Source organism: Pezoporus flaviventris, unplaced genomic scaffold, assembly GCF_033815535.1.
Source record: "Pezoporus flaviventris isolate CSIRO_AGI_PZ_B2104156 unplaced genomic scaffold, CSIRO_AGI_Pfla_v1 ptg000093l, whole genome shotgun sequence".
NCBI lineage: Eukaryota > Metazoa > Chordata > Aves > Psittaciformes > Psittacidae > Pezoporus > Pezoporus flaviventris.
The window spans coordinates 1,896,974-1,909,213 of record NW_026892641.1 but is presented as its reverse complement, the minus strand read 5'-3'; the positions used below and the strand labels follow the sequence as shown (position 1 = coordinate 1,909,213).

Genomic DNA, 12,240 nt, shown 5'->3' with positions numbered 1-12,240 from the left:
TGTACATGCATCCCGTGACTCCTGTGTTTTCCTTTAGCTCTGTAGGTTTCCTTGCTCTCTGGTGCAGACTCTTCTCCTCTGCCCCTCCTCTGTCTGCTCCCAAGCCTATCACCCCTATGCTTTCTCATGCGTATTTTTAGCTTGGCATCTGTCCTCTTTCCCACCTCCTTTCAAATGCATATGCTTACTGTCTTCCAAACGCACACCCGAAAATTCTCACTCCATTAAAATACACAAACCAAAGCCTTACAAGCATCATCCTCAGCCATTCACAAATTGCCTCCTCCTAGCCTCAAAGTACCGGCTTTTTGAGCTTGTGTGTATCAAAACGTTCTTATGGTGATAGATGGGAGAGGAATCTATTTGTTTCATTTAGAGTCTGAGCAGCTAGCAGAAGCAGCAAAACAAGCTTTTTGGCCATAAACCACTTCTTGCAGGTTGATTTGGTAGAGGCTTCTTTGTTTTCTTTCTTTTCCCTCTTGAATCTGCCAGAGCCTCTAAGTGAAATAAATAGATTAATCTTCTTGCTGTAGCCCAGAGATCAGGGCGATGTATTTAAGAGCTTTTTCTCCCCCTAGACTTGATATGTTCACAGATCCGATTCATATTTTAGAACTTCCTTCATGTGTAAAGAGGCTCCATGGTAGCAGTAATTCTTCACTAACAGCAAATAGGGGCGAGTGCTGGTTGGGTTTCATTTCTTCTGAGAGAGCTGAAAATTCTCCATCCAAGTGTGTTTGATAAAAGGAAGCTTTCTGGCAAAAAATACCAGTCTTGGGGAGGGGAGAAACCGCCCAAAACCTGAAGATCTCCTTCAAAGGGGAAAGTTGCTCTTTTCCAACGCTGCATTCAAGAGGGTTGGATCGCTGCAAGGCGAATGGCTGAAAGCAGATTCCCAGAAGCGTGCATGCTCATCGAAACAGAGCTGTGAAAAGTGTGGCAGGACTGGAAAAATCATCAGTTTTGAGGAGGTGAAAATGGTTTTCTGCAGAGCTCTTTTCTGTGGTGAAAGGGTATATACGCTGTCAGGAGTATACCCCTATATAGAGACTATAGAGTATAACCCTAACTCATGGAAGGGGTATTTTAAAGCAGTTCGTTCTGAGCACAGTCTTTGGCACGTTCTAAAGCTGGGATCCTGGTGACTATGTTTTTCTTGTAGTGTGTGCACTTGCATCACAGCTTGGTGAGATGAAGTCAAGCAAGTTGGAAGAGCTGCAGGTTTAATGCCGTCCGGGTACTTGTGTCTTACACCGCGCAGGGGAAGGTGCAGTATGGCTTAAAATGATGTGGTGAGTCTGTGTCCTTTCCTAGCGTAGCACAGGGAAAATGTAGGTGCCTGGCTTGCCCTTTCTGATACCCAGCTGCTAGAGATCTCCTAGATGAAGCCTGTGTCTGCGTCTGTCATGACATACAGCTCTTAGAGGAGCAATGCTGGTGTGGACATCTCTGGCCCCTGTTTAATGGCAGCTTGAGATCCCCATCCGGATGAAGGCTGCCTCTTTCCTTCCACCTACAGACACCCCCCTCTTCCTTTAGGCTTGTGGTGATTTTTCCTTTATGATACAGCTTCAAGGGAATTAAGAATGTCTGAAGTGGGTAGAGCAGATGTCGTCACTGTATGAGGCTACAGTGCTTTTGACTGCTATTGTTTGTTAATAAATAGAAATGGTGGACACTGGGGAGGTAGAAAATCCCACCTGGTCTTAGTTTCCTCTTCATTGGTTATTTTTTCCCAGTGACAAATGAGTTATCACAGCAAAGGGATGCTTTTGGTAGATGGTCTCAGGAGGGTCGTGCTGGGCTGGTTTGGAAGGGTATGGGTCTTGTAATCCCTTCGTCTGGAAAGCATTGCTGTGCCTGACAGTGCCCTGTGAAGCAGGGCAGAAAGGCAGGGGATAGCAGCACACACACTGAACGTTCTTGTGTTCCCAGAGGGTTTGCAAGCACTGTTGTAGTGGCAGAATTTCCTAGCGGAGAAGCAGCTTAAACCTCTTAGAATAAAATAAGCTGCCCCAACAACTGAGTTTTAATGCTGTCAAGTCAATGTCTGTAATGGGACTTCTGTAAGCATCCCTCTGAGGGGGCAAGCGGGGTTTTCACACTCGTAATTCACTTTGCTGTGCCAATACTGCTTTCAAGTATTGACCGACCCTGAGGGGCCTGATGGGTCTGGTGACAAGCCTGTGGAGGAGCAGGTAATTGAATAAAGACATCCTGTGACTCAGCCTCAAACTGCAACTGCTGAAGTCTCTTCCTGTTCACAGGTCTGTGTTTGATAGTGCTGTGGAAAAATCTTCCTGCGAGATAGCTGAGTCTATATGCAGCTTGTATGAGGAATTAGGATGGGTACATAGAGCTTTTATCTCTAAGCAATGATAGGAGAAGTTGATCAAGCTTTGCTAATGCTGGGGAGGATTGAGAAGGGCGAGATGAGAAAGAACTCAGGATTGCGGGGAGAGGAAGTTAAAGGAAATAATCCTAAGGAATGAGAAATGTCAGGAATACATTCGTCCTTCTGCTTCACTGCCTCCAGAATTCTTTTCTCCTTGAAGTTTCTTGCTGCTTTTTCTGGAAGTCACGAAGGGTGGAGGGGAAAAAAATAGAAGGAGAGAGAGATAAAAGAACACAGCTAGAAGAATTCAAAAAAACCCCATTTTATGTATCAGCTGAGCAGGCATTTATCACCAGCATCACCTTCCCTTGAATATCACCTCCTCTGGTGCTAAATGAATGACCCTCTGGGAGCAGTGCTGTCACTGTGGTGTGATGGAGAGTCAGAGGTCTTTTTATCCGCCCAGTACCTGGGCAAAAGAGATACCACTGCTCTGTCTCTCACTTCAGATGAGTTCATTCCTGGCGAGCCATAGTGTGAATATTGTGAGGGCAATGTGAGGAGGGGAGAGGCTTGGTGGCTGAAAGGAAAGCAGGCTCTTTAATGCTGATGAAATCTCAAAGGAGACATAGTTTTTATAGGAACATAGAAATTGCTAGACTGGAACAGAGCCGTGCTTCGTATTGTTATGTGTGCTTTTTCAGTGCTAGCTGCTTTCAGAAGCAGCTTATAGAGGCTTGCCCCGAGGGGTGATTCTTCTAACCCTCAGACACAGGGAGTTAGCCAGTGCCTTGCAGCATGAAGGGTTTCACATGCCTTCCAAAACCTTATTTTCTCTTTAACCCCCCCCCCAACTTGACTATTGTAATTCCAGCTATTCGTTCTCTTTATACACATCTGATCCGTCTCTCAGTCTTCCCGAGGTTTTGACTGCAACCGTACCTGGTGGTAATGATTTACCCATGCTAATTATGCAGTTTGCAGAGGAAAACATACTGTTGGTAGCTTTAAATGGAGTGATTTTTCAGTTTAATTGAACTTACCTCTTTGTATCCCTGGGGCAGGCTTGCAATTGAGTTCCTCCCCTGCCCCTGAGACACACAGGCACGTTTTCGAGCCCAGCAACAGTCACTTGTTGAAATGTTTTCCAGTTGCTTTCCCTCTTGTCTGTTCCATTTACATCGGAGCCTCTCTGCAGATGAAGCTTTGCGAGAGGAAATAGCTTTCTCTGCTTGTCGAAAGAACGAAGAAGGCTCTGTTAAGTTGTTTGTTGATATTTCCTGACAGTTCTTCAGAGTTCCTTGCTGCTCTGCAGCTGTTAAATTTGTTGTCTCAGCTGCGAGGATTACTCTAGCTTTGCTTGAGCTGCATTTTCTCACCATTCATCAAGCTTCTGGTGATGCACGGAAAGATCCATCAACACCAAAGCCACCTCCAAAGTAGCGTTTGAGTAAAAGTCTGCCTCCCGATTGCCTGGATAAGATTGAAGTTGCTGCCAATTTTAAAGGGTGTTTGTGGTTTCTCAGCGAGCTTGCAGACGATGGTGTAGGGGGTTTGCAGTAGAAGAAAAGGGAGGTTACATCAGGATATAAAGCACACATTGGGGTTTCTGACAGCCTCCTTCCAGGACCACGGAGCGAAGCGCAGCTGGAGATGCTGTGCCTTACCTTGATGGAGTGCAGCCCATCTTCAGGGCTCCTCAGCTGGAGACAGATGTGACGGGACAAAGGTGGCAGGGCAGGTGGCAAGCAGGTTTTCAGGGTGGTAATAGCTTTGCAAGCGTGAACAGAAACAGAGCAATGAGCCTGGATTTCTCACGTGTTCTTGGTAAGAGGGAACAAGAGGGAGAGGAAGGAGGTGGCTGGTGTTCAGGCATACCTTGACCGTTGGTGTGGCAGCTTCAGGAGGGGTTTATTCTGTGATTTAGCATTTTATTCTGCCTTTTGGCTGTTGCCGTACTGTCTAAGATCTCATAATCCCAGGACGGTGTGGCAATGGTGCTCTTCTTCATTGCTACCTCACAGTCATTAAAAATGTATAAGTAGTTTCAGAAGCAAGTTGCTTCCTCTGAGGAGCAAATCGTCCATAATTCTGCTTGGTATTTAGAGACTTATCTCCAGAGAGAGCTCAAAACTCTTCAATGTGGTCTTGATTTATTTTATTCTCTTGAATTTTCAGAGCTAAAGATGAAGAAGGGCTTAGCAGGAAAAGAATTACAGGCTTGAGCTGTGCAGAGAGAAGCCAGGGGCCACCTTATGGTCCACTGCCTATTGAGCAACTCATGTACCACCCTGAAGGACCTAAGAAAGTCTTTTCTAGCCAGCCTACCCCTTTTGGAGGTAGCAGATTCAGGCTGCTTTATAAACAGCTGTCCATCAACCAGGCTTGCTTGCTGTCAGAGCACACTGCCAGTGTAATAAAAGGGAAACCATTGATGCAAGAGCTGTGCATGTATAAACAGGCTGGCGTGTTCTTGGTGCAAACTTGAGTAAAGGAAGTTTGGTTTGATTTATTTCCAGCAGACTGTGGTGAGAAAATGAGCCTGGGATAAGCCATCTCCACATGCACAAGAATTAGTGCAGCAAGTTGCTAAATACCCTTGATCTCTTAAGTGTTTTCTTGGCTTCTGAGGCTTTCTGCTTTGTGTTGCACGAAAGAGGGTTATCATCCTCCCCTCTCTGTGTGGAATCGGAGGCTGCACTGGACTTGATGCCTACGAGTCATTGCTGCTCTCGGGCAGAAAGCGTGTTTTATAGCTACTGCACATGGGGAGATGAGAGAGGGAAAGGTGCACCTTGCAGCTGTAAAGAAGCAAAAGCTTTTGGGAGGATGGCTAGCTCGGCAGGGCAAACATTACCTTACAAAGAAGGGGTTTGAACTGTGTTTGCCACCCTTTCACACCTGAATTTAGAGAGTAGGAGACAGGAGCACCTTGGGGTTTCAGGCGTTAAAGAGCCATGAGGACTGAAATCCCTCTTTGTTCTTCTGAGAGTAGATACATTGATGTTAGGCAAGGAGGAAAAATCCTCCCTCTCATCCTAAGTCTTGAATTCCCATGTCTGTTCCCACTGCTCGGTGGCACAGGTGCGATGATGCCAAAGTGCCCATGTGTTGCAATCCTTGGCTGTTTTGCCAGCACCTCCATCAGCCAGATGGTCGATGGCTATGGGTTGCAGGAACCTGTGTAGTTCTGCTCTTTGGCGAACCCCAAGGTGTATTTCTACTGCTGACAGATGCTCCTTGGGTTTGCGCTCAAAAATCCAAGCACTGGGAAGCCGTTCTTAGCAGTGGGTAATGCGTTAGGTGAACGCAGCATCCCTCTGTGCTCCATGTTCTAGGTAATTACAACCCTGCCGCTCATGTAGCATAGCACAGCGGGTGCCCTGTATTTATTATTTAGCTTTGCTATTAGCACTGAGCTGGTGATGCAAAGGCAGCTGCTTCTCTGGGAATCTTGTAATTCTCCTCTTCCCCAAACCAGGCTGCAAACAGGAGAATTGGCCTTGTGGTTCATCCCTCCGATGTGCAAAAGGGAGGGGTGAGAAGTGGGAATGGGCTGTGGAGGGTGCAGGTACCCTGCTAAAGGCGATGGCAAGGTGCAAAGAGCCGAAGGTTTCTGCTAGTTTTTGGTACAAACCCTTTTGATGAGTTGTTCTTTTGAGCAAAGAGGCAATGCTGTGGTGAGGAAACAGCAGGGATGAGCATTTGACAGGTTTGTAGTCGTGTGTCAAGATGTGTTTGAAGCCTTTCTCCTGTGTCTCTGTCGCTGATGGCTCTTGTAGTCTCCTCTAGACTGCCTTGCCCAGGGAGGAGGCGACAATAGAGGAGAAATAAGGCAAACCACATCTGAGGTCCTTTATCAGATGCTTTGCTAGTTGACATGTAGTTAATCACCACCGGCTGGCTGCTCAGGACATTGTTTGCATGGAAAGCATGCCTAGGGCGGCAGCGCAGGACATAAAGGAAGAGAAGAAGACTGTGGGTCTTGTGCAGTGGCTTTGGAGCCGATCCTGAGCATGATGCAGCTCTTTGGGCTGCAGAACTCAAGCTTCTTTTGAGGTTCTCTGGCTCCTTCTGTGGCTCTGCAGGGAAGGATTGAGAGGGGATGTGTGTGTGTGCCTGTGTGCGACTTTGGTGCTGGTGGTACGGGTGGGAATAAATCTGATGTGATCCTGCTGTTCGGTCAATAACTTGGGAAGTCTGGAAAGAGCTGCTTCAAAGTGCTCAAATGATAACGTTGCTCCACAATCTGTGCTGCTGCCAACGCTTCCACATAACCGATTTACCGTGCACTTCACCTGTTAGGGGTTTTGACTCCCTAGGAATTAACCTGTAACTCCCACTAAAAAGAAGGCAAAATTGTCATTGCCTTTCTCAGAGGGGGCTAATGGTTTCCTGGTGGGTATTGGCAGCTTTTGCTTGTTAAAAATGCATTGAACTCACAACTTGTGCCATCTTCAAATGTCCAGCTGATACTAGAGCATGGAGTCCCTTGATTTTCTCTACCTGAGAGAACTGGGACTCAGGATGAATGGGAGGCATTGATCCGTAGAGAAATGAAGCCCCATGGAATGGAGATGCTGCTCAGCCCCTGTATTTCCTTTGGTTCTATGGGCACATGTCGGTGTTTCTTTCCTTGTGAAAAGGGGTGAGCTGTTCTGAGGAGCGCTGAGATGAGATGGAGGAAATGGGAATGTAATGTAAAATGAGACAAATGGAAAAATTCCAAGTTAAAAGCTTTGTCTTTCTCCAACAAAACTCCTGGTGACTTCCAAGGCAGGGTAAAGACTTTGCCTGTGTCAGGACTGAAGTATTTAGCCCAAGAATTAGACAAATGGAATAGCATGAGAATGTTTGCCAGATAATTGGACAAGGGGAGAGATAAGGAAACAGATTAAATAGTTTGCATTTAAGGACATTGCTGCCTTGGAGATAATTTGATCAACTTGAGGTACAACCATCTCTCCTGTAAAGTGAAATCCGCCCTGTAAGAGGAGCAACAAAAAGTGGTCCTGCTCTTAGTCTTGTCCTGAATCCTCTCGCACCTGAAAGGGAGGGAAAGAGGTGGTGACTGTCACTGGGGCAGGAGCAGTGCAAATAATAGGTTGGTAGTTTGGTGGCCCCAGTTATATTTTTGGTATGCAACTGCTTTGTCCTAGCCTAAAACCAGAAGTCAGTATTCTGGTTTAAGGTGTAGGCTGCTTTGAGCGGAAAAAAAGGGAGGAAGGTGGAAAGAGAAGTTAAAGATCTGACTCAGTATTGATTTCCACTTGGTTTTGTGGCAATGCTAAAAATGCCAAAACGAAATATTTGGACTTTTCCTTGTTTTGCTTCCATTTATTATTTTTTCTTTTTTTTTTTGTTGGAAGCTCTTCTGAATAATTCATAGTCTGTAAATAGCTTCCTCCTCCTCCTCCTTTGGTGAATAGACTCTTTGTCCCAAGTGCTTGGCAAGCTCGAAGCGGTGTCATCCTGCTGAGTCTCTGGTTCAAGAGCAGAGGTGCTCATGGTGCTTTGTGTTCTCTCTACAGAGAGTTATGTCATGCCCAGACCACCAAAGGGCTCCATGAGGATTTATGGAAGATGCCCCGTGTCTTGGCGCCTCTGGTGCTCCTTCTGCTGTGGCTGATGAGGATCGCTGCCAGCCCCCATTCCCTGAGGATCGGTGAGTACAAAGCTTGCTCTGACCTGTGCTTAACCATCCTTCTACTCATTGTTTGAGCCGCTCTGTGTAGAAATGCTTGCACCAAGGGTGCCAAGCCTTGCCTTTGTTGGCTGGGCTCCCTGCCTTGGTGGTGTGCTCACCGTTCAGGTGGGGATGAGGTGTTATAAATGAAATGCAGTTTCTGGTGGGTGTACGTATTTGCATTGATTTTTATGGTGGTAATTCTACCTGCTGGGAATCTTTCTGTATAATATGAAGTGAAAGCCACTCCTCCAAGAGGCACTGAGGAGTAAAACTTTCCCCAGGCTCTGCTTGATGCTTTCCTAAGCTCCACACAAAAGGAACTGGTTTTCTGTCACAAGTTTATTTGCCCCCACATGGATGGGCAGGGAGTGTTTGAGTCCTAACCAAACCTAGTGAAGCAGTGCCACTTTCTTTGTAAAAAAGCCCTATGCGATTGGTCTCCTTCTGGCTTTATCAGAGTGTTCAAGAAGAGGCACCATCATCTTTGCTTGCTGCCTGTGCGGATGAGCATTCAGAACCTTGTAATGAAGCTTGCTTCACATTATTGACACGTTACTTTGTTGTTTAGAACCCTGACTGTTCTCTCTGGAGCTACTAGCTGGCTGTATTAACTATTTGTTGCAGATAAACTAATCTATTCCTGTCCCCACTTGCAACTTTCAGAGGTGACACTTGAAGGACAATTACCTCTTCCTTCTGCTCCTGCAGCATGGAGCAGCTCAGAAATACAGCCAAGGAGGGTCTGTGCTGGCAGGAGTTTGAGAAGGGTGGCTGGTGCTTTATACCCCCAGCAACTGTGATTCATGTGGAGCACTCAACGCTGCATAGCCTCGGCTCCGCAGACTGCATTTCATGTTGATGGGCAGATCCCCTACCTGAGCGAGCAGATGGGGTTGGGGATGGACAGTGTGTTATCAGCATGCTGAGGGTGAAAGAGCCTTCATTGTACCTTGTGCCCCAACCGTCTTTCGTGTGTGCCTGGGGATGCAAACCAGTCTGGGAGCTGTGCAACCCAAATGGGAAGGTGTTGGAGAGAGGTGGGGATGTGTGTGTTTGTGTTCCTGGTTGAGGGCTGGCAATGAAAATCTGTGCTGCATTGCACTGGGGGCAGCTACCAGGCAGGATTAGCTGCTGCCTTCCAGGTCTCAGCTTGGTGCGTGCTCAGGGCTCCCCAGTGGAGTTGATGGTGGCTGCTGTGATCTGTGTCAGTGCGGATCTCTGAGGGCAGGCAAGAACAAGCCATGGTGTCTGTGTGGTAAGGGGGACAGAGAGTGTTAAATACGAGTGGCCAGTCAAGTGTCTCCAGTCACCTCCTGCCTCTGTAGGATGGGACATCTGGAGTCCTGATCATGGACCTGGCCGATTCCCACACATGGATTTCCTGAAGGAGGGGAAGCTTGGATAGGTATGGCAGTACATATCTGCTGCTTTTGTTCTGCTCTTGGCCCCAGAGCCAACTGCTCTGAAAATGGTGCCTGAAGCAGATGGGCAAAGGGCTGAGGGGGGGTTTGGGGTTTTATCTTTGTTTCTTCAGGAGATGCTTTTATTTTAACAATCTTTCCAGCAAAAAAGTTAATAAAAATAAAGTACAGAATAAAAGGACAGAAAAAATATTACTAGCAGCTCTGAAATCATTCCCAAATGCACGCTTTTGGCAAGGCAGGGAGATACGGTATCTAGCAACATAAATCAATGCGCTGCATAAGAAAGGAAAACAGGCCAGCATGAACATTTAAATGTTCAAAGAAAATGCAAGCTAACATTTAAAATCATCCTGAAACCCATCTGGTAATGGACTGCTCAAATGCACAGTTGTATGATTAGTAATGTGAAGTGAACATAGGCCATGTCGTGTTTGGGTTCTTCAGGTTGCTAGAAGAGATTATTGCCTGCTGCGCTTGGCTTCTAGGGTAGGAGGAGGCATGTTGGTGCTGAGTCAGGGGCACTTGGCTTTTACAGTAAGCACTGAGCTTCCCTGCTGCTGCTTTCTTGGGGTTTGGGGTGAATCTTCGCCCAGATACTTCTCAGTGGAGTTTCTAGGCAGCAGATTGCTTAATCTTTGAGCACACAGTGACAGGAAACGCTGCTAGCCTGGCCAGGACCAACAACGAGTGTTGCATTGCGGTGAGCTTTAGAGGCACAATCTCTGCAAGAAAGAGAGCAGAATACAGGCTGCAGGGTGACCTTCCCTGGGATGCTGGCATGCACAGGAGCAATCTGTAGACTATTGTATACTCTTTTTTAGGGAAAAACATTGGTAAAAACCTCTGGGTTTTTTCAGCCTTAAACTCCCTGTCCTCCCCTTCTGATCCACTCCTGGAGCAAGTCCCCTAAGACGCAGTGTGTGGGGAGAAACTCTAACCCACATGTCTTATCCCAAATAGTGTTCTTAAGAGTGTCTTTTGTTTATCAGTCAGTTTACCTGTCTCAGTGAAATATTATTCCATAGATGCTCAAAAGCTGATTGTGATCAGGGTGTGAAAAAGCAGGCAGGAATGGGCATGTTTGCAGGAGGTATGTAATGAATTGCCTCAATACATGCTGTAGCCCTGAGATAATATACGTCCTACAATGTATATACATATAAAATATATATAAATATGTATATATAAAAAATGTAAAGACAATATACATCCTACCTAAATGTCCTGGGAGCTAATCCCAATAGTTGGTCCTTTCCCAGTGTGTGCCCTTGCATCCGACCATAACAAGAGCAGGAAAGACATAGCTCCCTCCTGCTTATCCCAGTGGCAGGCAAGGAGATGGCTGGTGCAGCGTGCTCCGGGCCAGCATCTCCCCTAGCTCTGGTTTCCTGCAGCCTGTAGTGGCTGTAGAAGTGATTCTGAGGTTTTTCTGTTTGGTTGGTTGTTCGTTCATGCTCAATAAAGTGCCAGGGAATTTGCTTGAGTTATTTACGGAGTTATTTACTTGATCTTGTGGAGCAGGCTGACACTGCTCTAAATTGGTATTCTTGTGCTGGATTCATTGGGTGTACTAACAGCTCATTGAAAATTCATATGCAAGCCACTGTTGTAGTTTATACATGGCATTGCCCTAACTAGCAGTACATTCAGTAGCACTGATATACAGTCTACTGCCAAACTCCTTGCAAGGCCTCCTTCAGCCCTGCAGCTCTTTAAAGTGCTTTTTTTCTGTTATTCCCTGTCTCCAAATCCCTTCCCTCCCTCTTTCCCCCACCTCTGCAAACTTCATACAAAAGGCAAGACACAGCTCTAGCACTAGGGGTATTTTGTTTGGTGAAACTCGGTGTTCTTCTATCCCTTACTCGCTGAACAACCTGCACTGCTGTCCCAGGGCTTGTGGTAGGGTTTCATCCATCAGAGGAGCAATATGTGGTTGGAGTCTGAACTGATGGTGGGACTAGAAGTGCCAGCCTGGGACGTTTGTCCTTGTATCTAGGCATGTTTCCAAAAATCTAGAGTAACTAAAGGGCTTTGGATCTCCTACATCTATTCAGATCATGGAACTATAATGGCAGGAAAATGTTCTTGGGAGCCTCCAGAGCATGTGGAGTCATGGGAAAGGATTGGCATTTAGCTGTGCATGCTGAAGTTTGTGCAAGAGACAGACTGGAGACGTGCATCCAGCTTTTCTGCATCGCTGTGATTGTATAGTGCCCTTCTGTTTCCTGCCTGTCAGAGCGGTGTAGCAGAGCATCGTTTCTGTGGCCTTGCATCCCTGCATAATTACTCTCCTGAGGCACTTATGCGTTTAGTGAGCTGAAGTGCCTGTAGCTGCAGTGTGCTTCTGCCCTGTCCAGCACACTTTGTACACTGGTGTGTGAGGGCTGGGAGCAGGGGAGAAACACTGAACCTTAAAAACGTGTAAGGCAAAAATGAGCGATAATGGCAATGAAGAGAACTGTGGACTGTTTAGTTCAGCTCCCCCAGCTCCCAGAGGATATACATAATTCTCCTAAGGCATTGCAGAGAAGATCCCACAAAGCAGCACGCTGTTAAACATTAACATTTGGAAGGGTGATGGTGCCACTGATGATGAGGGTGCAGCCAGTCCTCCGGATGCTGTAACAGAAAAGAGTTGATGTTAGACCCAACGGGTCCATTCTGAGGTAGGAAGAAACATGACTGTGCTCTTTATGGCAGGCAGAGCTGTGCCTTTGTGGCAGGTTGCTTTGTGCCAGCCCTACTGCCCCTGTATCCCAGTTGCAGCTAGCTGACATGGCCTGAAACTCCAC

At 46.7% G+C, this 12,240-nt stretch overlaps 1 protein-coding gene across 2 annotated transcripts in view; it reads left to right on the top strand.

Moving 5' to 3' along the window:
- Window positions 1–12,240, top strand: part of GRIK4 (glutamate ionotropic receptor kainate type subunit 4) — a 179,340-nt gene that overhangs the window by 52,233 nt on the left and 114,867 nt on the right. For both annotated transcript variants that reach the window (XR_009747314.1, XM_061475992.1), the window contains exon 2: window positions 7,867–8,000. Coding sequence is in view for 1 of the 2 variants with exons in the window: in XM_061475992.1 (XP_061331976.1) it covers window positions 7,919–8,000 (82 nt within the window). In the remaining variant the exon portion in view is untranslated. The remainder of the gene's footprint in view (window positions 1–7,866; window positions 8,001–12,240) is intronic.